The sequence below is a fragment of the Atractosteus spatula genome, chromosome 8 (assembly GCF_055471065.1).
Source record: "Atractosteus spatula isolate fAtrSpa1 chromosome 8, fAtrSpa1.hap1, whole genome shotgun sequence".
In the NCBI taxonomy this organism is placed as follows: domain Eukaryota; kingdom Metazoa; phylum Chordata; class Actinopteri; order Semionotiformes; family Lepisosteidae; genus Atractosteus; species Atractosteus spatula.
Window position 1 is genome coordinate 2,245,575 of NC_142713.1, and position 26,074 is coordinate 2,271,648.

Here is a 26,074-nt window from a genome sequence, read left to right on the forward strand (position 1 = left end):
CAGTCAGTGTGTCTGTATGAACCCCTCTCTCTCTCAGTGCAGTGTTAATGTACTGGAGTGTCCAGTCAGTGTGTCTGTATGAACCCCTCTCTCTCAGTGCAGTGCTAATGTACTGGAGTGTCCAGTCAGTGTGTCTGTATTAACCCCTCTCTCTCTCAGTGCAGTGTTAATGTACTGGAGTGTCCAGTCAGTGTGTCTGTATTAACCCCTCTCTCTCTCTCAGTGCAGTGTTAATGTACTGGAGTGTCCAGTCAGTGTGTCTGTATTAACCCCCCTCTCTCTCAGTGCAGTGTTAATGTACTGGAGTGTCCAGTCAGTGTGTGTGTATTAACCCCTCTCTCTCAGTGCAGTGTTAATGTGCTGGAGTGTCCAGTCAGTGTGTCTGTATTAACCCCTCTCTCTCTCTCAGTGCAGTGTTAATGTACTGGAGTGTCCAGTCAGTGTGTGTGTATTAACCCCTCTCTCTCTCAGTGCAGTGTTAATGTACTGGAGTGTCCAGTCAGTGTGTCTGTATGAACCCCTCTCTCTCTCAGTGCAGTGTTAATGTACTGGAGTGTCCAGTCAGTGTGTCTGTATTAACCCCTCTCTCTCTCAGTGCAGTGTTAATGTACTGGAGTGTCCAGTCAGTGTGTCTGTATGAACCCCTCTCTCTCTCTCAGTGCAGTGTTAATGTACTGGAGTGTCCAGTCAGTGTGTGTGTATTAACCCCTCTCTCTCTCAGTGCAGTGTTAATGTACTGGAGTGTCCACTCAGGGGTCTGTATTAACCCCTCTCTCTCTCAGTGCAGTGTTAATGTACTGGAGTGTCCAGTCAGTGTGTCTGTATGAACCCCTCTCTCTCTCAGTGCAGTGTTAATGTACTGGAGTGTCCACTCAGGGGTCTGTATTAACCCCTCTCTCTCTCAGTGCAGTGTTAATGTACTGGAGTGTCCAGTCAGTGTGTCTGTATTAACCCCTCTCTCTCTCAGTGCAGTGTTCATGTACTGGAGTGTCCAGTGCAGTGTTAATGTACTGGAGTGTCCAGTCAGTGTTAGTGTACTGGAGTGTCCAGTCAGGGGTCTGTCTCCACGCTCAGCTGATTGCCGTGCAGGAACAGCAGCTGGTCCAGCGACTCCGGGGGGAGGGCGGCCCGTCGGCGGAGCACGGCGGCCCCCGCCTCGGTGAGCAGCCAGGGGGCGGGCGCGGCGGTCGCCGGCGGGGCCAGGAAGCGGCGGGCGGCGCGGGCCAGCAGGGGGAACTGGGCCCGCCGCGCGCGCCACCACAGCAGGGGGTCCGCCGCCAGGGGGGCCCCGTCCTCAGCCCGGAAGGCCGCGATCTCCCGCTCGGCCCGCTGGGAGGCCGACCGCGCGCGGGCGCCGCAGAGGTCCCCCAGCAGGAACTCGATCCCCGAGGGGGCGGCCCGGCCCGGGGGGGTGGAGGAGGAGGAGGACGCCGGGCCGCGCCCCTCTCCGCCCGCTTCTCCCTCCTCCTCCTCCTCCCTCCCGGGCGCAGGCCCCCGCTCCTCTTCCTCGGCCCCCTCTCCGCCCTCGTCTTCGCCGCTCCCCGCCTCCGCCCCGATCCGGACCGGCTCGTACTCCGGCGCCGGGCCGGCCCCCCCCTCTCCCTCTTCCTCGCCTCCGGCCCGTCTGGGCCTCTTCCGCGCGCTGGGCGCCCCCTCCCCTCCGCCGTGTCCCGCGCCGCCCCCGGCCTCCCGGCTATCCTGGTCGCGGCTCTGGCCGCCCCCCTCCCCGGCGCTCCCCAAACCCCGCCGGCCTCCCCCCGCCTCCCCGCGGCCCGGCCCGCCCCGGCCCGCCTCCCCCCCCCACCCCGCCTCCCCGGCCAGCCCGGCCACCTCCCTCCGCAGGCGGGCGAAGGTGTCCACCCGCTCCCCCGGCTCCAGGAAGTCCAGGCCGCGGAAGCGGGGGTCCAGGGCGCAGGCCAGGTTGAGGGCCCGCCGGAGGCCCGGCTGACCGTAGGCGCGCACCAGGCTCTCCCGCAGGGCCCGCTTGGCGGCCCGGGCGAAGGCGGAGTCGGCGGCCCGCGGGGCGAAGTGCCGGGAGACCAGGCCGGCCAGGACGGGCCGGAGCAGGGAGAGGCCGGGGTACCGCTCTCGGGCCAGCGTGCCGCACGCCACCGCCAGCGGCTTCAGCACCGCGGCCAGCTCGCGCAGCAGCAGCCAGTCGGAGCCCTGGGGGTAGGGGGAGGCGGGGGGGCAGGGCTCGGGGCCGGAGGGGGGCCGCTCGCCGCCGCGGCCGCTGGCCTCCGCCCGCGCCAGCAGCTCGGCCATGAGCGGCCGGCTGTCGGCGAGGGCCTGCACGAGCCCGTAGGCCTCCTGCCAGCGCGGCCCGCCCTGCGCCAGCGCGCGGAGGCACCGTTTCAGCTGGGGGTGCCCGTCCAGCCCGGAGGAGGAGGAGGAGGAGGAGGAGGGAGAGGGAGAGGGAGGCGGAGACTCGCGTCCGCGCGGCTCGGCCGCCAGCAGCCTCCCGGCCAGCGCCCGGGCCCGCCGCAGGGCGCGGGACACGTCGGGGCGCCCCAGGACCCGCTCCACGCACTCCCTCAGCGCCGCCCCCGCGCAGGGGATGGGGGGCCAGGCAGCGCCCCCCGGGGCCGGGGGCTCGGGGTCGCCGCCCTCGAGGGCCCCCTCCTCGGGGGCCGCGCGGAAGAGCTCGGGATCCGCCCCGCCCCTGTCGCCCTGCTCGCTGCGGGACGCTCCTTCCTCGCCCCCGCCGCGACCCCTCTTCCCCCTCGGACCCCCGCCCTCCTCCTCCTCCTCCTCCCCGCCGTCTCCCTGCTCGCTGCGGGACCCCCACTCCCTCTTTCCCTGCTTCCCCTGCTGCTGCTCACTCGGGGTTCCCTGCCCGCGCTTCTTCGCTCCCGCCTCCTCCTCCTCCTCCTCCTCCTCTCCCGCCTCCCCCTCCCCCGTCCCGTCCCACAAGCCCGTCTCCGCCGCCCCCAGCACCAGGAAACTGGGCTCCTCCACGCCCCACTCCTGGGCCGCCGCCCGGACCACCGCCCGGACGTCTCCGCCGCCGCCGCCGCCCCCCCCCGGCCCCGCCCCCAGCCGCCGCGTGCTCAGGACCAGGTGGCGGCAGGCGAAGCCGTCGTCCACGAAGTGGGCGGAGAGCGTGACGTAGGAGGCCGGGGGGCCCGGGGCCCCGTGGCGCCACACGTCGGCGCTCAGGGCCACGCCGGAGCCCAGCAGCAAGGAGGAGGAGGAGGAGGAGGAGGAGAGGGGGGAGTCGGAGCCCGAGCCGGCCGCGGAGACGGGCCCGGGGCCCGCCAGGGACCCCCCCCGCAGCAGCTCGGCCCCCCTCTCCCGGCCCCGGCGGTGCGCCTCCCGCAGGACGGTGCGGGACAGGCAGGCGGCCGACGGCACCGCGCAGGAGGGCCGCAGCGCCGCGATCAGCTGGACGAAGCCCTCCCCCTCCACCGTCTCCGGGGGCAGCAGGTCCCGCACCAGGAAGTCGGCGATGGCGTGGGTGGGGGCCCGCGGGGCCGGGGGGGGCCGTGCCGCGGGGGCTGGGGGGGCGGCGCCGTCGTGGGGGCGCCCGCTCCGGGGGATCAGCGCGGCCGCGGGGCCGGGGCCGGGGCCGGCGGGCGGGCTGGGGGCCGGCGGCGCCGGCGGGAGGGGGGGCGCCGCCCCCACCAGCTGGTTGTACTCGGGCCGGTGCTTGTAGACGAGGTGCTGGCGCAGGTTGGTGGTGTTGCCGCTGTAGGACAGGCGCACCGCGCACAGCTTGCACACAATCTTGGTCTTGTCCAGGATGCGGCCCAGCGCGTCGCCCTGGAACCCGAAGAAGGTCCAGTAGCGGCTCTGGGCCCGGCCCAGGCTCACCAGGTTCTGGGTGCCCTCCAGGAAGGGGTACGGCGGGCAGCCGGAGGACACCGGGGCGCCGCACTGCCCGGGCTGGCCACAGGGGGCGCCACTCGCCCTGCTCTCCAGCCCGGCCTGGCTGCGGGTGCTGCCGGCGGCGGCGGCGGCGGCGGAGGGGTCTCCGTTACCGGGGCGACCGGCGCTGCTGCTGCTGCTGCTGCTGCTGCTGGGGCGGGGGCGGGCGGCGAGGGAGCTGGGGGGGACCTGCAGGTCCTGGAACAGCCTCATCAGCAGCTCCTTCTCCCCGAACTCGTACTTGAAGTGCTCGCCTGGCGGGACAGGAAGAGGGGGGGGTCCGGGTCAGCGTTTCGTTTGTCCCTGCTCAGTCTTCCTCCCCGCGTCTCGCCCATCCTCCTCCTCCTCCCTCTGTCTCCCCTCATCCTCCTCCTCTCTCCACCAGCCCCTCCATCACTCCTCAATCGTCCTCCCCCCGTCCTCTCCCTCCCTCTGTCCTCTCCCTCTCTCTCTCGTACCCAGCCTCAGTCCCAGGGTGTGGGCGTACTCCTCTCCCTCCCTCTGTCCCCTCTGTCCTCTCCCTCTCTCTCTCGTACCCAGCCTCAGTCCCAGGGTGTGGGCGTACTCCTCTCCCTCCCTCTGTCCCCCCTGTCCTCTCCCTCCCTCTGTCCCCCCTGTCCTCTCCCTCTCTCTCTCGTACCCAGCCTCAGTCCCAGGGTGTGGGCGTACTCCTCTCCCTCCCTCTGTCCCCTCTGTCCTCTCCCTCTCTCTCTCGTACCCAGCCTCAGTCCCAGGGTGTGGGCGTACTCCTCTCCCTCCCTCTGTCTCCCCTGTCCTCTCCCTCCCTCCCTCTGTCTCCCTCTGTCCTCTCCCTCCCTCTCTCGTACCCAGCCTCAGTCCCAGGGTGTGGGCGTACTCCTCTCCCTCCCTCTGTCCCCCCTGTCCTCTCCCTCCCTCTGTCCCCCCTGTCCTCTCCCTCTCTCTCTCGTACCCAGCCTCAGTCCCAGGGTGTGGGCGTACTCCTCTCCCTCCCTCTGTCCCCTCTGTCCTCTCCCTCTCTCTCTCGTACCCAGCCTCAGTCCCAGGGTGTGGGCGTACTCCTCTCCCTCCCTCTGTCCCCCCTGTCCTCTCCCTCCCTCTGTCCCCCCTGTCCTCTCCCTCTCTCTCTCGTACCCAGCCTCAGTCCCAGGGTGTGGGCGTACTCCTCTCCCTCCCTCTGTCCCCTCTGTCCTCTCCCTCTCTCTCTCGTACCCAGCCTCAGTCCCAGGGTGTGGGCGTACTCCTCTCCCTCCCTCTGTCTCCCCTGTCCTCTCCCTCTCTCTCTCGTACCCAGCCTCAGTCCCAGGGTGTGGGCGTACTCCTCTCCCTCCCTCTGTCTCCCCTGTCCTCTCCCTCTCTCTCTCGTACCCAGCCTCAGTCCCAGGGTGTGGGCGTACTCCTCTCCCTCCCTCTGTCCCCTCTGTCCTCTCCCTCTCTCTCTCGTACCCAGCCTCAGTCCCAGGGTGTGGGCATACTCCTCTCCCTCCCTCTGTCCCCCCTGTCCTCTCCCTCCCTCCCTCTGTCTCCCTGTCCTCTCCCTCTCCCTCCCTCTGTCTCCCTGTCCTCTCCCTCTCCCTCCCTCTGTCCCCCCTGTCCTCTCCCTCCCTCTGTCCCCCCTGTCCTCTCCCTCCCTCTCTCGTACCCAGCCTCAGTCCCAGGGTGTGGGCGTACTCCTCTCCCTCCCTCTGTCCCCCCTGTCCTCTCCCTCCCTCCCTCTGTCTCCCTGTCCTCTCCCTCCCTCTCTCGTACCCAGCCTCAGTCCCAGGGTGTGGGCGTACTCCTCTCCCTCCCTCTGTCCCCCCTGTCCTCTCCCTCTCTCGTACCCAGCCTCAGTCCCAGGGTGTGGGCGTACTCCTCTCCCTCCCTCTGTCCCCCCTGTCCTCTCCCTCCCTCTGTCTCCCTGTCCTCTCCCTCTCTCTCTCGTACCCAGCCTCAGTCCCAGGGTGTGGGCGTACTCCTCTCCGATCCACACCAGGAGCTCCGTGCCGGCGCTGACCGGGCGGTTGGTCCGGTAGTAGATCCGGCCGCGGTACTGGAACGCGGTCAGGTTGTGCTCCTCCTCGTTGGAGGCACAGGCCACGTACCTGCAGGACACGCCAGGCACATGTCAGCAACACGGGCAGGCAAGGGGCTTCACGTCCCACAAAACACGAAACGGATCCGAGACCGGGTCCGAGGTCCCGCCTGTCTGCTTGTGGACTACTGCTGCTGGCCAGGGGGGCCCGTCGCAGTGTTAACACATACACTGGGAGGCAAGCTTGAGGGGGCGGAAAACTACAGGAAAAATGGCTTCCCCACTGAGCGCCATAGTGTCGGCCATCTTGTTTTGTAGTTCCCACGAGCAGTGGCAGCTCACTCACCTCATCCAGTTGGAGCTGGACTCATCCGAGGCGTCGACGTAGAAATAGGATCCGTTCTCCTTGATCTGGGGAGACACGCGGAGCAGACAGCACCCTCCTGTCAATATTAATACTACAGCAGTACTCACAGCCTGAGAGCACACAGCACCCTCCTGTCAATATTAATACTACAGCAGTACTCACAGCCTGAGAGCACACAGCACCCTCCTGTCAATATTAATACTACAGCAATACTCACAGCCTGTGAGCACACAGCACGCTCCTGTTATTATTAATACTACAGCAATACTCCATCCTGTCATTATTAATATTACAGTCATACTCACAGCCCAGCAACACACAGACTGTATTAATACTACAGTCACACTCACATTCCAGGAGTACACAGTCAGTATGAACACCACAGTTAAACTCACAGTCCAGGAGTACACATTCAGTATTAATACTACAGTCACACTCGCAGCCCAGGAGTAGGGTTAGTATTTATACTACAGGCATACTCACAGCACAGCAGCACACAGACTGTATCAATACTACAGTCACACCCACATCCCAGGAGTACACAGTCAGTATTAATACTACAGTTAGTCTCACAGCCCAGGAGTACACAGTCAGTATTAATACTACAGTCACACTCACAGCCCCGGAGTACAGTCAGTATTAATACTACAGTCGCACTCACAGGCCAGGAGTACACATTCGGTATTAATATTACAGTCACACTCATAGCCCCAGAGTACAGTCAGTATGAATACTACAGTCATACTCACAGCCCAGGAGTAGGGTTAGTATTTATACTACAGTTATTCCAACAGCCCAGGAGTACACAGTCAGTATTAATACTACAGTCACACTCACAGCCCCGGAGTACAGTCAGTATGAATACTACAGTCATACTCACAGCCCAGGAGTAGGGTTAGTATTTATACTACAGTCATACTCACAGCACAGCAGCACACAAACTGTATCAATACTACAGTTATTCCCACAGCCCAGGAGTACACAGTCAGTATTAATACTACAGTCACACTCACAGCCCCGGAGTACAGTCAGTATTAATATTACAGTCACACTCGCAGCCCCAGAGTACAGTCAGTATGAATACTACAGTCATACTCACAGCCCAGGAGTAGGGTTAGTATTTATACTACAGTCATACTCACAGCACAGCAGCACACAAACTGTATCAATACTACAGTTATTCCCACAGCCCAGGAGTACACAGTCAGTATTAATACTACAGTCACACTCACAGCCCCGGAGTACAGTCAGTATTAATACTACAGTCGTACTCACAGGCCAGGAGTACACATTCGGTATTAATATTACAGTCACACTCACAGCCCCAGAGTACAGTCAGTATGAATACTACAGTCATACTCACAGCCCAGGAGTACACAGTACACTCCTGCCGGTCCAGCAGCACCTCGCCCTCGTAGGGGCCGAAGATCCAGCCCTGTGGCAGGACACTCTGGGCACAGAACACGCCCAGCGTCCCTCCGGCTGACCCCCGCTCCCTCAGCTCCAGGCCCTGGGGCAGAGACAGCACAGCACGGCAGCCCCCCACTGACCGCTCCCTCCTGCGCCCCCTGCCGCGCTCCCTCTCGCCCTCCACTGGGGCGTCTCGCACGAAGTGGGGCGTGCCGTGCCTGGGGCAGGACTCCCTGAAGAACAGCCGACACTGTTCACAGACTGAGAGAGAGAGAAAGAGAGGGGTTAATACAGACACACTGACTGGACACTCCAGTACATTAACACTGCACTGAGAGAGAGAGGGGTTAATACACACACACTGACTGGACACTCCAGTACATTAACACTGCACTGAGAGAGAGAGGGGTTAATACAGACACACTGACTGGACACTCCAGTACATTAACACTGCACTGAGAGAGAGAGGGGTTAATACACACACTGACTGGACACTCCAGTACATTAACACTGCACTGAGAGAGAGAGGGGTTAATACACACACACTGACTGGACACTCCAGTACATCAACACTGCACTGAGAGAGAGAGAGGTTAATACAGACACACTGACTGGACACTCCAGTACATTAACACTGCACTGAGAGAGAGAGGGGTTAATACAGACACACTGACTGGACACTCCAGTACATTAACACTGCACTGAGAGAGAGAGGGGTTAATACAGACACACTGACTGGACACTCCAGTACATTAACACTGCACTGAGAGAGAGGGGGGTTAATACAGACACACTGACTGGACACTCCAGTACATTAACACTGCACTGAGAGAGAGAGGGGTTAATACACACACACTGACTGGACACTCCAGTACATTAACACTGCACTGAGAGAGAGAGGGGTTCATAAAGACACACTGACTGGACACTCCAGTACATTAACACTGCACTGAGAGAGAGAGGGGTTCATACACACACACTGACTGGACACTCCAGTACATTAACACTGCACTGAGAGAGAGAGGGGTTAATACACACACACTGACTGGACACTCCAGTACATTAACACTGCACTGAGAGAGAGAGGGGTTCATACAGACACACTGACTGGACACTCCAGTACATTAACACTGCACTGAGAGAGATGGGTTAATACAGACACACTGACTGGACACTCCAGTACATTAACACTGCACTGAGAGAGAGGTGGACATGAGAGCAGTGGAGGGGTCAGTAGGGTGTTGCAGTGTCACACTGTAAGGCCAATGATACTCACACAGTAGGTCATCCTCCAGCTTCCCACTGAAATCGCCCACAGCCTGCATCCTGGCCTGCAACACAGAGCATCACATTGCTGTCTGAACATCACCCGGGCCCACTGTCTCCTAATCAAACCCATCTCAGGGTCTTATAAGAGAATCTGGAGTGTCTGTGTCTTTACACACTGTCCACAGGCTGTTATAAGGGAATCTGGAGTGTCTGTGTGTTTACACACTGTCCACAGACTGTTATAAGGGAATCTGGAGTGTCTGTGTGTTTACACACTGTCCACAGGCTGTTACAAGGGAATCTGGAGCGTCTGTGTGTTTACATACTGTCCACAGGCTGTTATAAGGGAATCTGGAGGGTCTGTGTGTTTACACACTGTCCACAGACTGTTATAAGGGAATCTGGAGCGTCTGTGTGTTTACACACTGTCCACAGGCTGTTACAAGGGAATCTGGAGCGTCTGTGTGTTTACACACTGTCCACAGACTGTTATAAGGGAATCTGGAGTGTCTGTGTGTTTACACACTGTCCACAGGCTGTTATAAGGGAATCTGGAGTGTCTGTGTGTTTACACACTGTCCACAGGCTGTTATAAGGGAATCTGGAGTGTCTGTGTGTTCACACACTGTCCACAGGCTGTTATAAGGGAATCTGGAGTGTCTGTGTGTTTACACACTGTCCACAGGCTGTTATAAGGGAATCTGGAGTGTCTGTGTGTTTACACACTGTCCACAGACTGTTATAAGGGAATCTGGAGTGTCTGTGTGTTTACACACTGTCCACAGGCTGTTATAAGGGAATCTGGAGTGTCTGTGTGTTCACACACTGTCCACAGGCTGTTATAAGGGAATCTGGAGTGTCTGTGTGTTCACACACTGTCCACAGGCTGTTATAAGGGAATCTGGAGTGTCTGTGTGTTTACACACTGTCCACAGGCTGTTATAAGGGAATCTGGAGTGTCTGTGTGTTCACACACTGTCCACAGGCTGTTATAAGGGAATCTGGAGTGTCTGTGTGTTCACACACTGTCCACAGGCTGTTATAAGGGAATCTGGAGCGTCTGTGTGTTCACACACTGTCCACAGGCTGTTATAAGGGAATCTGGAGCATCTGTGTGTTTACACACTGTCCACAGGCTGTTATAAGGGAATCTGGAGCGTCTGTGTGTTCACACACTGCTCACAGGCTGTTATAAGGGAATCTGGAGCGTCTGTGTGTTTACACACTGTCCACAGGCTGTTATAAGGGAATCTGGAGCGTCTGTGTGTTCACACACTGTCCACAGGCTGTTATAAGGGAATCTGGAGTGTCTGTGTGTTCACACACTGTCCACAGGCTGTTATAAGGGAATCTGGAGTGTCTGTGTGTTTACACACTGTCCACAGGCTGTTATAAGGGAATCTGGAGTGTCTGTGTGTTCACACACTGTCCACAGGCTGTTATAAGGGAATCTGGAGTGTCTGTGTGTTTACACACTGTCCACAGGCTGTTATAAGGGAATCTGGAGTGTCTGTGTGTTTACACACTGTCCACAGCCTGTTACAAGGGAATCTGGAGCGTCTGTGTGTTTACACACTGTCCACAGGCTGTTATAAGGGAATCTGGAGTGTCTGTGTGTTTACACACTGTCCACAGGCTGTTATAAGGGAATCTGGAGTGTCTGTGTCTTTACACACTGTCCACAGGCTGTTATAAGGGAATCTGGAGTGTCTGTGTGTTTACACACTGTCCACAGGCTGTTATAAGGGAATCTGGAGTGTCTGTGTGTTTACACACTGTCCACAGGCTGTTATAAGGGAATCTGGAGCGTCTGTGTGTTCACACACTGTCCACAGGCTGTTATAAGGGAATCTGGAGTGTCTGTGTGTTCACACACTGTCCACAGGCTGTTATAAGGGAATCTGGAGCGTCTGTGTGTTTACACACTGTCCACAGGCTGTTATAGGGGAATCTGGAGTGTCTGTGTGTTTACACACTGTCCACAGGCTGTTATAAGGGAATCTGGAGTGTCTGTGTGTTTACACACTGTCCACAGGCTGTTATAAGGGAATCTGGAGCGTCTGTGTGTTTACATACTGTCCACAGGCTGTTATAAGGGAATCTGGAGGGTCTGTGTGTTTACACACTGTCCACAGGCTGTTATAAGGGAATCTGGAGTGTCTGTGTGTTTACACACTGTCCACAGGCTGTTATAAGGGAATCTGGAGCGTCTGTGTGTTTACACACTGTCCACAGGCTGTTATAAGGGAATCTGGAGTGTCTGTGTGTTCACACACTGTCCACAGGCTGTTATAAGGGAATCTGGAGTGTCTGTGTGTTCACACACTGTCCACAGGCTGTTATAAGGGAATCTGGAGTGTCTGTGTGTTCACACACTGCTCACAGGCTGTTATAAGGGAATCTGGAGTGTCTGTGTGTTCACACACTGTCCACAGGCTGTTATAAGGGAATCTGGAGTGTCTGTGTGTTTACACACTGTCCACAGGCTGTTATAAGGGAATCTGGAGTGTCTGTGTGTTCACACACTGTCCACAGGCTGTTATAAGGGAATCTGGAGTGTCTGTGTGTTTACACACTGTCCACAGACTGTTATAAGGGAATCTGGAGCGTCTGTGTGTTCACACACTGTCCACAGGCTGTTATAAGGGAATCTGGAGTGTCTGTGTGTTCACACACTGTCCACAGGCTGTTATAAGGGAATCTGGAGTGTCTGTGTGTGTTTACACACTGTCCACAGGCTGTTATAAGGGAATCTGGAGTGTCTGTGTGTTTACACACTGTCCACAGGCTGTTATAAGGGAATCTGGAGTGTCTGTGTGTTTACACACTGTCCACAGGCTGTTATAAGGGAATCAGGAGTGTCTGTGTGTTTACACACTGTCCACAGGCTGTTACAAGGGAATCTGGAGTGTCTGTGTGTTTACACACTGTCCACAGGCTGTTATAAGGGAATCTGGAGTGTCTGTGTGTTTACACACTGTCCACAGGCTGTTATAAGGGAATCTGGAGTGTCTGTGTGTTTACACACTGTCCACAGACTGTTATAAGGGAATCTGGAGCGTCTGTGTGTTTACACACTGTCCACAGGCTGTTACAAGGGAATCTGGAGCGTCTGTGTGTTTACATACTGTCCACAGGCTGTTATAAGGGAATCTGGAGGGTCTGTGTGTTTACACACTGTCCACAGGCTGTTATAAGGGAATCTGGAGTGTCTGTGTGTTTACACACTGTCCACAGACTGTTATAAGGGAATCTGGAGTGTCTGTGTGTTTACACACTGTCCACAGGCTGTTACAAGGGAATCTGGAGCGTCTGTGTGTTTACATACTGTCCACAGGCTGTTATAAGGGAATCTGGAGGGTCTGTGTGTTTACACACTGTCCACAGACTGTTATAAGGGAATCTGGAGTGTCTGTGTGTTTACACACTGTCCACAGGCTGTTACAAGGGAATCTGGAGCGTCTGTGTGTTTACATACTGTCCACAGGCTGTTATAAGGGAATCTGGAGTGTCTGTGTGTTCACACACTGTCCACAGGCTGTTATAAGGGAATCTGGAGCATCTGTGTGTTTACACACTGTCCACAGGCTGTTATAAGGGAATCTGGAGTGTCTGTGTGTTTACACACTGTCCACAGGCTGTTATAAGGGAATCTGGAGCGTCTGTGTGTTCACATACTGCTCACAGGCTGTTACAAGGGAATCTGGAGCGTCTGTGTGTTTACATACTGTCCACAGGCTGTTATAAGGGAATCTGGAGGGTCTGTGTGTTTACACACTGTCCACAGGCTGTTATAAGGGAATCTGGAGCGTCTGTGTGTTCACACACTGTCCACAGGCTGTTACAAGGGAATCTGGAGCGTCTGTGTGTTTACACACTGTCCACAGGCTGTTATAAGGGAATCTGGAGTGTCTGTGTGTTTACACACTGTCCACAGGCTGTTATAAGGGAATCTGGAGCATCTGTGTGTTTACACACTGTCCACAGGCTGTTATAAGGGAATCTGGAGTGTCTGTGTGTTTACACACTGTCCACAGGCTGTTTTAAGGGAATCTGGAGTGTCTGTGTGTTTACACACTGTCCACAGGCTGTTATAAGGGAATCTGGAGTGTCTGTGTGTTCACACACTGTCCACAGGCTGTTATAAGGGAATCTGGAGCGTCTGTGTGTTCACACACTGTCCACAGGCTGTTATAAGGGAATCTGGAGTGTCTGTGTGTTCACACACTGTCCACAGGCTGTTATAAGGGAATCTGGAGCGTCTGTGTGTTTACACACTGTCCACAGGCTGTTATAAGGGAATCTGGAGTGTCTGTGTGTTTACACACTGTCCACAGCCTGTTACAAGGGAATCTGGAGCGTCTGTGTGTTTACACACTGTCCACAGGCTGTTATAAGGGAATCTGGAGTGTCTGTGTCTTTACACACTGTCCACAGGCTGTTATAAGGGAATCTGGAGTGTCTGTGTGTTTACACACTGTCCACAGGCTGTTATAAGGGAATCTGGAGTGTCTGTGTGTTTACACACTGTCCACAGGCTGTTACAAGGGAATCTGGAGTGTCTGTGTGTTTACACACTGTCCACGGGCTGTTATAAGGGAATCTGGAGTGTCTGTGTGTTCACACACTGTCCACAGGCTGTTATAAGGGAATCTGGAGTGTCTGTGTGTTCACACACTGTCCACAGGCTGTTATAAGGGAATCTGGAGTGTCTGTGTGTTCACACACTGTCCACAGGCTGTTATAAGGGAATCTGGAGTGTCTGTGTGTTTACACACTGTCCACAGGCTGTTATAAGGGAATCTGGAGTGTCTGTGTCTTTACACACTGTCCACAGGCTGTTATAAGGGAATCTGGAGTGTCTGTGTGTTCACACACTGTCCACAGGCTGTTATAAGGGAATCTGGAGTGTCTGTGTGTTCACACACTGTCCACAGGCTGTTATAAGGGAATCTGGAGCGTCTGTGTGTTTACACACTGTCCACAGGCTGTTATAGGGGAATCTGGAGTGTCTGTGTGTTCACACACTGTCCACAGGCTGTTATAAGGGAATCTGGAGTGTCTGTGTGTTTACACACTGTCCACAGGCTGTTATAAGGGAATCTGGAGTGTCTGTGTGTTTACACACTGTCCACAGGCTGTTATAAGGGAATCTGGAGTGTCTGTGTGTTCACACACTGTCCACAGGCTGTTACAAGGGAATCTGGAGCGTCTGTCTTCAGATACAGACACTGTATCTTTACACAGACACAGAACACTAAGCGGAAAACACGTTTTCGAGGTACTGTAGCGGTACTGATACCTTTTGCCCACGAAGCGCACGAACCGAAAGAGGGGAGAGGGGAAAAAAAACTAACTTTCGCCGTCATCGCTGGGCGGCGAGCCGGTCTCCAGCGCGGTCCCAGCGCCGGCTGGTGTTCGAGATGACAGCCGAGTGTCCTCCGGTGCGAGCGGAGCTCAGACACCCACGGGCTCCCCCGCACCCTGTCTATATACTCTACATTGACATTCTGTGTGTGCTACTACAGCACATGTCGTCGTTTAGGGTTTAATGTGGACGTCCTGCGTAAAGCTGTCCTAAATGATGATGACAACAACAACAACAATAGCATTATTAAAAATAGTATTTATAATAAGAGTAATAGTAAAATTGCTGTAGTAGCGTATTATAGTATTTCTAGTCCTAATGTTTTTATTGCTGACCTTACGGCTCCTGCCGATTAATCGGTTTCCCCGCGAGGTGGTTTTATCGCGGTTTAAAACGCAGGCAAAACAAAACCACACGGATCAAACCGCGAACGCTCGGCCATCGATTAGTCGGCTCGCCCCGTCGCATCCAGACAGAAATGGCGACTGCCTCCCTCTCCCTCCCCAACATTGACACTGGCGTTCGCCCTGCCTCGCCTCTTCCCGGACCCAATCCCAGAATTAATCGACAGCAGCCACCGGGTTACACTACACTTTTCCCAGTTTCATTAAATCCCAAACCGCAAAACTCGGGAGTCCTGAAGGAGACAGTCAGTCATTCATGCGCACACACACACACACAGAGACTTTACTTACAGGTCTGGTCAATGCATAAATGGGTTCCCCCGAACCCGATACCGATACTGGCTGGGCGATACCCGGTCCCGGTTCGCTCCCGGTTCGGCGCGCCTCTCCCGGGCTCGGCTGGGCCACCCCACGCTCAGCAATCGGAATTAATTTAATCGGCGTTAATTGCGTCGCTGCCTATTAATTGTATGAGGTCTGCACTCGCCGGAATTCGTATTGGCGTATCGGATACTCCTAGCCCCGCCCATCGCCCCCGCCCGATTGGACATATCGATTGGGACTCGGGCGGTGACGGACGGCGGCGCTGTCCAATCCGAGTCTCGGACCGTGGCGCTTGCCCCTGCCCCGGAGCGCCCCGCCCCGTCCTTCAGCCACGGAGACCAATGAACAGCCGATCCGCTGTGATGGGCAGGGGGGCGGCCCAATAGGACAGCTGGCTCCGCCTTCCTCCCCGCCCTGGGTGTGTGTGTGTCTCTCTCTCCCCGCCCCTCTCCCTGATATCAGTGATGTGCGCTAATGAGACATTTTCACAAGCAGTACCGGCAGCGAAATCTGGGAATCCTATTACAGAAATCAAAATAGAGCATCAATTATTGCTCTAAATGATAAATTAGAGTATAAATTACTGAAAATGAGATTTTTGTAACGAACAGACTAAAGTCCAAAATGTTTTGACACGAATGCTTCGTCGACATTGGTACATATTATGATAATAATAAATCACATATGTCAATAAGAAAACTACCATAGGAACAACAGCAAAACAGCGGGACAGTGGGATACCGCAGCTGAATTCATTGCAATTACATATACAGACAGGCAGCGTTCACTTTGTGAATTTAAAAAGAAATAAAACTGGCGTGTTTGGTAGTTCATAGCTGAGCGATCCCAGAATCTGATCCGGACGTTTCTTGACAGGTATCGGCTTTTAAACCTCAGTTTGTTTAAAGCTTGTTCCCCACTCCCACCACCCTCTGTGTACAGAAGAGCCTCCTGTCCTGACTGGAGGAGCTCACCCAGCTGTGTCCGGAGAGAAGCCAGGCTATCGGCTTCAACCACAGGGCTGGGCAGCTTGTTCCCCACCCCCACCACCCTCTGTGTACAGAAGAGCCTCCTGTCCTGACTGGAGGAGCTCACCCAGCTGTGTCTGGAGAGAAGCCAGGGTATCGGCTTCAACCACAGGGCTGGGCAGCTTGTTCCCCACCCCCACCACCCTCTGTGTACAGTAGAGCCTCCTGTCCTGACTGGAGGAGCTCACCCAGCTGTGTCTGGAGAGAAGCCAGGGTATCCGCTCTCACAACAGGGCTGGGCAGCTCGTTCCCCATCCCCACCACCCTCTGTGTACAGAAGAGCCTCTTGTCCTGACTGGAGGAGCTCACCCAGCTGTGTCCGGAGAGAAGCCAGGGTATCGGCTTCAACCACAGGGCTGGGCAGCCTGTTCCCCACCCCCACCCCCCCTCTGTGTACAGAAGAGCCCCCTGTCCTGACTGGAGGAGCTCATCCAGCTGTGTTCTCGGTTTTTAAATACACTTACACGTAGCTTCCCGCAGCCGTGCTCACGAAAGGAAAAACTACCGCGTCCCAGTTTTCCCCGAAACCCGCAGACGGATCTGTTTTCATGCGCCAGCACCTCTGCAGCCCCACGCACGCCTTTCAGTCCGTGTCCCCTCTTCAGGGAGAAAAAAAAAGGGAGATGCAGCGTCCCTGGGTGGGCTCGAACCACCAACCTTTCGGTTAACAGCCGAACGCGCTAACCGATTGCGCCACAGAGACGCACGCCGGACCTCGGCGCGCAGTCTCGACTCAACACGCCGCCTGCCTGCAGCTCCGCCGCTCTCGCTGGGGCTGGTCAGCCCACCCGTGACCTCGCCGGGGAGCCGCGTCGTGCGTGTCGCTCAGCCCCGTGCCGCCTTCGAAACGCCCTTCTCCCGGATTTCACGCTGAGAAAAGCTGGAAATGGAAGTTTTCGCATCTTCCGATGGTATGTCTCGCCTTTTCAACAGGAATTGAAATAAAAAAAAAGGAATTCTACCTCAGAAGCAGGAACCGAGGGAGCAGCGTCAGGGCCATTTACTTTTGCGGAGGAAGTATTTCGCCAAAATAATCAACAGGCTAATAATAAAAAACAACATATCAAATAATATCGAAATCTCTCAATTTAACATGTGCCTTTAAGTGTTAAAAAAGTCTGATAACGGGCAGCGTTATTCACCTGAAAAGATGGCACCGTTCCACATGTGCAATATGTTTATATTTATATTGTGCAGTACAACTTTTTGTGTCCTGTTCTGGTTTGTTCTTTGTATATTCTGGGCTGTGAGATACTCTTCTTAGTGCACTGCTCACTGACTGCACTGTATTGTTGTATCCTTTCTTGACACTGTGCTGTGTTGACTGTGCTAAGCTGCACTGCAGTGTCCCTCACGGGATCGATGAAGTATCTATCAACAACTGTATGTGACAGGTTTCTTTTTAAATCTCAGATTATTGGGGATCAATATTGAGGTCTCGACTTTGCAACTAAGCAGCACCCGAAGCAGGAATGTTGCGCTGGGCACGAAAGAGCCTTTATCACACCACACAGTCAGACACCAAAGTGTTTTTTTCAATCACTATCTGACAGTCTCGGGGACTTAACTGTAGTTTGAAACAACTTCTTGAAGAGGAGACACGCTTCCTGTCCCCTGTGCCCCGCTGTGATTGGCTGGCTCGCCTCAGACGTAGGCCTCTGATTGGCTGGCTCTACTCAGATGGGTCGCGGCGATTGGGTGTCTCCTCTCCGACTAGCCAGTAACCTTGTATCTAATTGGCTGACGGGTGAGGGGGGGATACAGCACACTGTTTTCAAACCACTCTGTATTTGTAAAGAGGGGTGAGGATCAAACGTGCCAGGACACCGATGCATAGTGTTGTTAAACGATAAACGAGATACTGGCGCTAGTTTTCTTTCCAAGCAAAATAGACGAATTTTCTTATTCCCCCCCCGAAAGTAATACTTCTTGTCGTCTGTTCCTGCGTTCTCTCTGTCCCGCACAGTAAGGCTCAGCTCCATCCACACAGCCGCGCGTTTATTGAAGCAGTCTGAACGAATTGCACGGGTCTGGATCCGAAGTTTCGGTCCACAACCAGCCCGTCGGGACGCGTGGCTAGCTGAGGTCGTTATTAAAGTACTGATTAAGCGTAACGTCTAGGGCGATCGTTATTATCACTAAGCTCGCAAAACGATTAAGTGCGATTAATTCTTTAGATTTTATAGCCCATACCAACAGTTCCTTTGTCTCACGTGGAACCCCACTCCCTTTGAGTACTTAAGGCTCATGTAGAACAGCTGTGCTTCATTCTAAAGATTATCTCAAGTGACAGGCGGCCATCTTGGCTCAAAACTCGGGTCTAGCGGTGTAGCCTTGAGCCAAGATGGCCGCCTGTCACTTGAGATAATCTTTAGAATTTCTCACAAAGCCATTTTTCTTTGCATCACAGTGTGTAATAGCTGCCGCCTCGGTCCTAGATGTGACCCATATGAGTAAGAGTTTTGCATTAGGAAAAAACAGTTGCCACTATAGAGAAATATCAGCTTTATTGTAAGCGAAAAGAAACACGTTTCTTATTAAGCAGTCGAACAGACTTGAAATAAAAAGATGATTATTATGATATCTTTCTTCTGCCCATAAGGAGTTAAACTGTTATTAGCCATCATTCTACTTTAAAGTAATTTATATTTTGTACCAAAAAAATAAAAGATACAGAAAGTTGACTGTAAGAAGCAGGACGCCAGGTGTGGTCCATCTACTGGACACCAGGGCTGGACACAGGACCACAGGCGTGACCCCACTACTGGACACCAGATCTGCACCCAGGACCACAAGTGTGACCCCACTACTGGACACCAGATCTGCACCCAGGACCACAAGTGTGACCCCACTACTGGACACCAGATCTGCACACAGGACGCCAGGTGTCCAACTACCAGACACCTGAATTAGAGATGTGTTCTGGCTGGGAGCTTCCCAAGTCTAATTTCATAACAATGACCTATGGTATACTTTTCGTCTAGCTTACATACAACATTTTTACACTCACCAACCTTATACTGGCCTTACTTGCGGAACTATATCTAAACTATTCCTGTCATTTAATTCTGCTTGTCGGCTGTTCCCCCAAGCTTCATCTCAACAACAAAATTGAATATTTTGGCTGCGATGCCTTGATCTACATCATCTAGGCCATCTAGGTCATCTAGATAAACTAGGCCGTCTACATCATTGAGATAAACCAGACCGTCTACATCATCAAGATAAACTAGACCGGCTAGATCATCTAGATAAACTAGGCCGTCTACATCATCAAGATAAACTAGACCGGCTAGATCATCTAGATAAACTAGGCCATCTACATCATCAAGATAAACTAGACCGGCTAGATCATCTAGATAAACTAGACCGGCTAGATCATCAAGATAAACTAGACCGTCTACATCATCAAGATAAACTAGGCCGTCTACATCATCAAGATAAACTAGACTGGCTAGATCATCGAGATAAACCAGACCGTCTACATCATCAAGATAAACTAGACCGGCTAGATCATCTAGATAAACTAGGCTGTCTACATCATCAAGATAAACTAGACCGGCTAGATCATCAAGATAAACTAGACCGTCTACATCATCAAGATAAACTAGACTGGCTAGATCATCGAGATAAACCAGACCGTCTACATCATCAAGATAAACTAGACCGGCTAGATCATCTAGATAAACTAGGCTGTCTACATCATCAAGATAAACTAGACCGGCTAGATCATCTAGATAAACTAGACCGGCTAGATCATCAAGATAAACTAGACCGTCTACATCATCAAGATAAACTAGACCGGCTAGATCATCTAAATAAACTAGGCCGTCTACATCATCAAGATAAACTAGACCGGCTAGATCATCTAGATAAACTAGACTGGCTAGATCATCAAGATAAACTAGACCGTCTACATCATCAAGATAAACTAGGCCGTCTACATCATCAAGATAAACTAGACTGGCTAGATCATCGAGATAAACCAGACCGTCTACATCATCAAGATAAACTAGACCGGCTAGATCATCTAGATAAACTAGGCCATCTACATCATCAAGATAAACTAGACCGGCTAGATCATCGAGATAAACCAGACCGTCTACATCATCAAGATAAACTAGACCGGCTAGATAATCTAGATAAACTAGGCCATCTACATCATCAAGATAAACTAGACCGGCTAGATCATCGAGATAAACCAGACCGTCTACATCTAGATAAACTAGACTGGCTAGATCATCTAGATAAACTAGACTGGCTAGATCATCTAGATAAACTAGGCCGTCTACGTCATCTAGATAAACCAGACCGTCTAGATCATCGGGATAAACTAGGCCATCTATGTCATCAAGATAAACTAGACCGGCTACATCTACATCATCTCTGCATGAGAGGAGAAAGCTGTAGCCCCAGCAGGGGGCCCTGAGGGACTCCACTTTCCACCCTGCTGCGAAGAGAAGTGAGAGAGAGAGGTGTGGTGGAGAGACCGCCGCACGAAGGCGAGAGAAAAGCACACGTTTCACCACCCCCCTCTCCCGTCCCTCAGTTCAGCTCGACGGCTCCCGTCAGCTCGTCCGCGCCGCTCAGCACGGAGGCGCTGAACTGGTAGGCGAGCTTCCTCCGCACCTTCCGGATCTCGCCCGTCTTGCGGTACCCGCGCAAGGCGCGCGCCATCTTCTGGTAGCTCATGAGGCTGCGGTTGCCCTTGTGCCTCCCCCAGCGCTGCGCCAGCGCCTCCTTGTGGAGGGAGGAGAACTGGAACACGCCCTGCGCCCGGTCCAGCCACCACACGCACTGCGGCATGGCACCGGACAGGAGCACGTGCAGCAGGAACTGGTACAGGCGGCAGCGCCTCTGGCTGGAGAGGGCGGGGGCCGCAGGGCCTGGGGGAGAGACCGCGCCGTGTTAATTCAGTCACCGGCCTCTGACACAGTCACAGTCTGAGTACAGTTGACTCAGTCTTCCTCAGCTTCCCAGCTGACAAACCCCACTGGAGCCCAGCAGGGGTGAGCCTGGCCAGGACCTGGAGGGGAGACTCCTGGGAAAGCTGAGGCTGCTGCTGGGAGATGTGTGAGTGGGGCCAGCAGGGGGCGCTCACCCTGCGGTCTGTGTGGGTCCTCATGCCCCAGTATAGTGACGGGGACACTAGACTGTAAACAGGCGCCGTCCTTCAGATGAGACGTAAAACCGAGGTCCTGACTCTCTGTGGTCATGAACAATCCCAGGGTGTTCCCTGTTGACCCAGCAGCCGTGTCCCCCTGCAGCTCCCAGCTGACAAACCCCACTGGAGCCCAGCAGGTGTGAGCCTGGCCAGTACCTGGAGGGGAGACTCCTGGGAAAGCTGAGGCTGCTGCTGGGAGAGGTGTGAGTGGGGCCAGCAGGGGGCGCTCACCCTGCGGTCTGTGTGGGTCCTCATGCCCCAGTATAGAGACGGAGACACTAGACTGTAAAAAGGCGCCGTCCTTCAGATGAGACGTAAAACTGGGGTCCTGACTCTCTGGGGTCATTAAAAATCCCAAACTTCCCCCTGGCCTTTACCCCTCATGGCCTCCTAATAACCCCCCTCTCTGAACTGGCTTCATCCCTCTGCTCTCCTCCCCACTGAGAGCTGGTGTGTGTGAGAGGACTGGGGCATCATCCAGGTGGGACAATGTGTCTGTATTTACCCACACCCACACCCACACCCACACCCACACCCACACACACACACACACACACACACACACACACACACACACACACACACACACAGTGAGAGGCAATGTGTGTGTCACCCTCAGTCCTCAGTGGTGTGAGCTGTGTTTCTCGGTCTCCCCTCTGATAGAGAGCGCGAGGAGGGCAGTGGACACCAGGGACCGGCCAATGAGAGCTCACCTTCACGGACGGGGGGCTGGCCGCTGCCGCTGTACATCCTGTCCTCCGATTCGCTGTCAAAGACGTCCAGGGCGTGGCCGTGGACGGCCAGCAGCCCCTCCCCCTCGCAGAGGGAGGAGATGAGCGGGTCACTGGGCAGGGTGGGGGCAGAGGGGTACATCTGGGCCGCCTGGAAGGGTGTCAACCAGTAAGACCACAGCGCAAGAGGGAGACGGGGCGAGTAGCACCCCTTCCTCCTCCGTCTCTTCCCCGGTCGCTCACCTGGGCCGGGGGAGAGGAGTCCAGGAAGCCCAGGTGGACACTGGAGAGAGGGACCAGCTGGAGAGAGTCGCTCCAGAGACCTGAGGCGGAGAAGAGAGCTTCGGGCTCACACAGAAGGAGAACTCGGATGGTCTGGTCACAAATGAGCATCATGGGAACGTCCCCACGACGCCGGCTTGACATGAGACATGAGGGGCCCTGTTTGATTGTGCGTTTGCTCAGAGGGTGCCTCCACATAGACAGACAGACAGACAGACAGACAGACATACAGACAGACAGACACACACACTGGGCTGACCCATGGACATCTCACAAGTGAGACAATTAAACCACACTGCAAGCGAGCGCAGAAGACACACAGCTCACAGCTCACCCACAGAGAGAGGGTGATGCACACAGCCGCGTCATCGGACAGCTCAGCCCAGGCGCCGCAGCACCAAGGGGTCAGTGCTGTAGTTGTGGTGGATTTAGTTCCTGTGCTTGTAGAGAATTTGCTGGCGAACAGTGGCTGTTGATGGGATAGTGGTATAGCAGAGTGCACAGAGCAGAGAGACACATTGCCTCTCACTGTGTGTGTGTGTGGGGGGGGTAAATACAGACACATTGCCTCTCACTGTGTGTGTGTGTGGGGGGGGTAAATACAGACACATTTAGTCTCACTGTGTGTGTGTGGGGGGGGTAAATACAGACACATTACCTCTGTGTGTGTGTGTGTGTGTGTGTGGGGGGGGGGGAGGGGTAAATACAGACACATTGCATCTCACTGTGTGTGTGTGTGTGGGGGGGGTAAATACAGACACATTACCTCTGTCTGTGTGTGTGTGTGTGTGGGGGGGGGGGGAGGGGTAAATACAGACACATTGCCTCTCACTGTGTGTGTGTGGGGGGGGTAAATACAGACACATTACCTCTGTCTGTGTGTGTGTGTGTGGGGGGGGGGGGGTAAATACAGACACATTGCCTCTCACTGTGTGTGTGTGTGGGGGGTAAATACAGACACATTACCTCTGTCTGTGTGTGTGTGTGTGTGTGTGTGTGTGGGGTAAATACAGACACATTACCTCTCTGTGTGTGTGTGTGTGTGTGTGTAAATACAGACACATCGCCTCTCTCTGACCCTCTCTCTCTATCTCATTTCCTTATGTTACTCAGTGTATGGAAATACTGCTTTGCATGAGAAAAGCTGACAGCAGAGACTGTTTACTAGCCAGGGACTGACACTGGGGAGGAGATTGGGAAAGCGAAGACAGGCGGAGAAGGCTGTCCTACCGATGTCTGTGGTTTCACTGAGCAGTGGGGGGAAAAGTGGACAGGAGACATTTTCTGACACCTGGGTAAAATACAGAGGCACTGTCATTATTAATACACTCTGGTACTCCCATACAGTCACTGACAGAGAGGGGTTAATACAGACACACTGATGGACACTCCAGTACATTAACACTGCACTGAGAGAGAGGGGTTAATACAGACACACTGACTGGACACTCCAGGACATTAACACTGCACTGAGAGAGAGGGGTTAATACAGACACACTGACTGGACACTCCAGGACATTAACACTGCACTGAGAGAGAGAGGGGTTAATACAGACACACTGATGGACACTCCAGTACATTAACACTGCACTGAGAGAGAGAGGGGTTAATACAGACACACTGATGGACACTCCAGGACATTAACACTGCACTGAGAGAGAGAGGAGTTAATACACACACACTGACTGGACACTCCAGTACATTAACACTGCACTGAGAGAGAGAGGGATTCATACAGACACACTGACTGGACACTCCAGTACATTAACACTGCACTGAGAGAGAGAGGGGTTCATACAGACACACTGACTGGACACTCCAGTACATTAACACTGCACTGAGAGAGAGAGGGGTTAATACAGAAACACTGACTGGACACTCCAGTACATTAACACTGCACTGAGAGAGAGAGGGGTTAATACAGACACACTGACTGGACACTCCAGTACATTAAACACTGCACTGAGAGAGAGAGAGGGGTTAATACAGACACACTGACTGGACACTCCAGTACATTAACACTGCACTGTGGAGAAACTCAAGCTCTGAGTCAGTTACTTCATGCAAATACAGGAATAATACTTAACACACACACAAACAAAAGCTCTCTTTGAGTATACTGAGGCTGCCCTACCCCTCTCTCCTTCTGCCTGTCTCCTGTCTCTCCCCGATGGCCAGAGTTACTCACACTCTGAGGCAGAAGATGTGTCTCCAGCCTAAAACGAGGAGGAATGATCAGTTACCACAGGGAGTCGTGGTCAGGCACGCAGACAGACTCTCACACGCACTCTCAAAACGCTCAGGAACCGACTAGGCTAAATGTGAAAGATCCGAAGATCTCACTCAGCCTGTTCTTTGGAAAAAAGCCAGACTATCAAGTTCTACAATGAGTCTGGGCAGCTTGTTCCCCACCCTCACCACCCTTTGTGTAAAGAAGTGCCTGCCTGCTGTCCTGACTGCAGGATCTCATCCAGCTGCGTCCTGAGAGAAGCCGGGATACCGGCTTCAACCCACGAGGCTAGGCAAGTCGCTGCACACTCCCACCACCCTCGGTGTAAAGAAGAGGCTCCGGCCCTCTGTTTTAAGTGATTGCCCACAGATAGCAGACAGACACAACCTCCCATGGTCGTCCTGACACGGCCAGGCTTACGGTACTCGTTCCAGTGTGCACATCCTCATTGGTCAAGCTGGGAGTGGTCTGTCCTGTCGTCTTCTGCTGCTCTCCCGATGTCCAGACCTGTCCTGTCTCCTCTCGTCTCTGCCGGTCTCCCTGGTGTGTATCGTCCCCTCTCTCTCTCACCCTGTGCCTCTATTTCTGCAGCGGAGTGTTTCCTGGTGTGTGACGATGCCCTCTCTCTCTCTCTCTCTCACTCACTTTCTGCCTTCATTTCCTGGTTTGTGAAAAATTCTGCCCCCCTCCCCCCCCTAAAAACACACTCTGTCTTTCACGATCTTGTCTCTGCATGTGCGTTGCTCAACTTCGACCCCGAAAAGCGACACTGCTAATTTGTGGCGTGTTCCGCACGATGAAGGGACGAACGTGCAGTAGGGTGTCGATATTCGCACAAAAAATTGTGACACCCATTGTGTCGGGGTGGAAAAATGTTTGCATGCACAGGCATTATAATTGCTAATAATTGCTTACACCTATATAGCGCCTGTCTGGACCCTCCACTCAGAGCTCTGTTCAGGTCAGGGGGAATCCCACTACCCCCACCAGTGTGCAGCCCCACCTGGATGATGCTCCAGTCCTCTCACACACACCAGCTCTCAGTGGGGAGGAGAGCAGAGGGGTGAAGCCAGTTCAGAGAGGGGGGTTCTTAGACCTAATGATCACTTCAGTTTATGAAGACCCCCCTGAAAATGAAATGAGTTCACAGCTCTCCGGGAAGATGGCGTGCCTTCGTGGGCCTTCTCTGAAACGTGTTTCTCTCGGAAACGCCTGAAACCTCACCCCCGAGCTCCGCCGGTCCGCGCCGTGACTCTGCGATGGCGGGCGGCAGGGAATGTCTCAGCTCCCGCTGGCTTCGGCCTCTTTCCGCCACTGTCCAGGTCAGCACCTGGTGGCCAGGATCCAGGAGGAGGGCGGGGCCGTGGGATTGCGGCTGGCGTTTGTGTGGAACAGGAGCGCCGAGGGGCTGAGAGAGGCCGTGACCCCTGACCTCATCCTCACCGACCTCAGGGAGTTTAACAGAGAGGTGATAATACATCAGGGTCTACGTTCGATGCAGAAAACCATCTTGAATACCCAAATTCACCCCTATACTGTCATATCATGTAGTACATGGCAGAAGTACCACTCCCTTGTGTGATAACTGAAGTGCTAAACCACTGGCTCTACATTCATTGAAATAACGTTGATCAACT

The 26,074-nt window shown here is 54.4% G+C and overlaps 2 protein-coding genes and 1 non-coding gene across 3 annotated transcripts; all 3 read right to left on the bottom strand.

The window, feature by feature from the left end:
• Nucleotides 1-1,050: 1,050 nt before the first annotated feature.
• LOC148829047 (uncharacterized) lies at nucleotides 1,051-15,168 on the bottom strand. The gene is made up of 7 exons (XM_088923577.1): nucleotides 14,970-15,168; nucleotides 8,914-8,968; nucleotides 7,591-7,898; nucleotides 6,207-6,271; nucleotides 5,773-5,930; nucleotides 3,644-4,121; nucleotides 1,051-3,529 (listed from the first exon to the last, which is right to left on the bottom strand). The coding sequence occupies exons 2-7, from the start codon at nucleotides 8,960-8,962 to the stop codon at nucleotides 1,051-1,053; spliced, it is 3,537 nt and encodes a 1,178-aa protein (XP_088779703.1). The 5' UTR covers nucleotides 8,963-8,968; nucleotides 14,970-15,168.
• Nucleotides 15,169-16,659: 1,491 nt separating this feature from the next.
• On the bottom strand, nucleotides 16,660-16,733 carry trnan-guu (transfer RNA asparagine (anticodon GUU)). The gene has a single exon. It is a non-coding gene; the product is annotated as a tRNA-Asn (tRNA).
• A 1,789-nt stretch (nucleotides 16,734-18,522) lies between these two features.
• LOC148829049 (transcription factor Spi-B-like) lies at nucleotides 18,523-25,027 on the bottom strand. Its single transcript, XM_088923374.1, has 6 exons — nucleotides 24,858-25,027; nucleotides 24,342-24,423; nucleotides 23,438-23,498; nucleotides 22,169-22,248; nucleotides 21,908-22,076; nucleotides 18,523-20,916 (listed from the first exon to the last, which is right to left on the bottom strand). The coding sequence occupies exons 1-6, from the start codon at nucleotides 24,884-24,886 to the stop codon at nucleotides 20,576-20,578; spliced, it is 762 nt and encodes a 253-aa protein (XP_088779500.1). The 5' UTR covers nucleotides 24,887-25,027; the 3' UTR covers nucleotides 18,523-20,575.
• Between the last annotated feature and the right edge of the window lie 1,047 nt (nucleotides 25,028-26,074).

What these genes read in the sequence shown, in the direction of transcription:
- LOC148829049 (XM_088923374.1), bottom strand. Translation starts at nt 24,886, where the DNA reads ATGAGGATGTGCACACTGGAACGAGTACC. An exon ending in ACAGGCAGAAGGAGAGAGGG is followed by an intron (nt 23,499 to 24,341) that starts GTAGGGCAGCCT and finishes TATTTTACCCAG; the next exon opens with GTGTCAGAAAATGTCTCCTG. An exon ending in CAGTGAAACCACAGACATCG is followed by an intron (nt 22,249 to 23,437) that starts GTAGGACAGCCT and finishes TCTCCGCCTCAG; the next exon opens with GTCTCTGGAGCGACTCTCTC.
- LOC148829047 (XM_088923577.1), bottom strand. Translation starts at nt 8,962, where the DNA reads ATGCAGGCTGTGGGCGATTTCAGTGGGAAGCTGGAGGATGACCTACTG. An exon ending in TCCAGCTCCAACTGGATGAG is followed by an intron (nt 5,931 to 6,206) that starts GTGAGTGAGCTG and finishes CGTGTCCTGCAG; the next exon opens with GTACGTGGCCTGTGCCTCCA. An exon ending in CACCTCGTCTACAAGCACCG is followed by an intron (nt 3,530 to 3,643) that starts GCCCGAGTACAA and finishes GATCCCCCGGAG; the next exon opens with CGGGCGCCCCCACGACGGCG.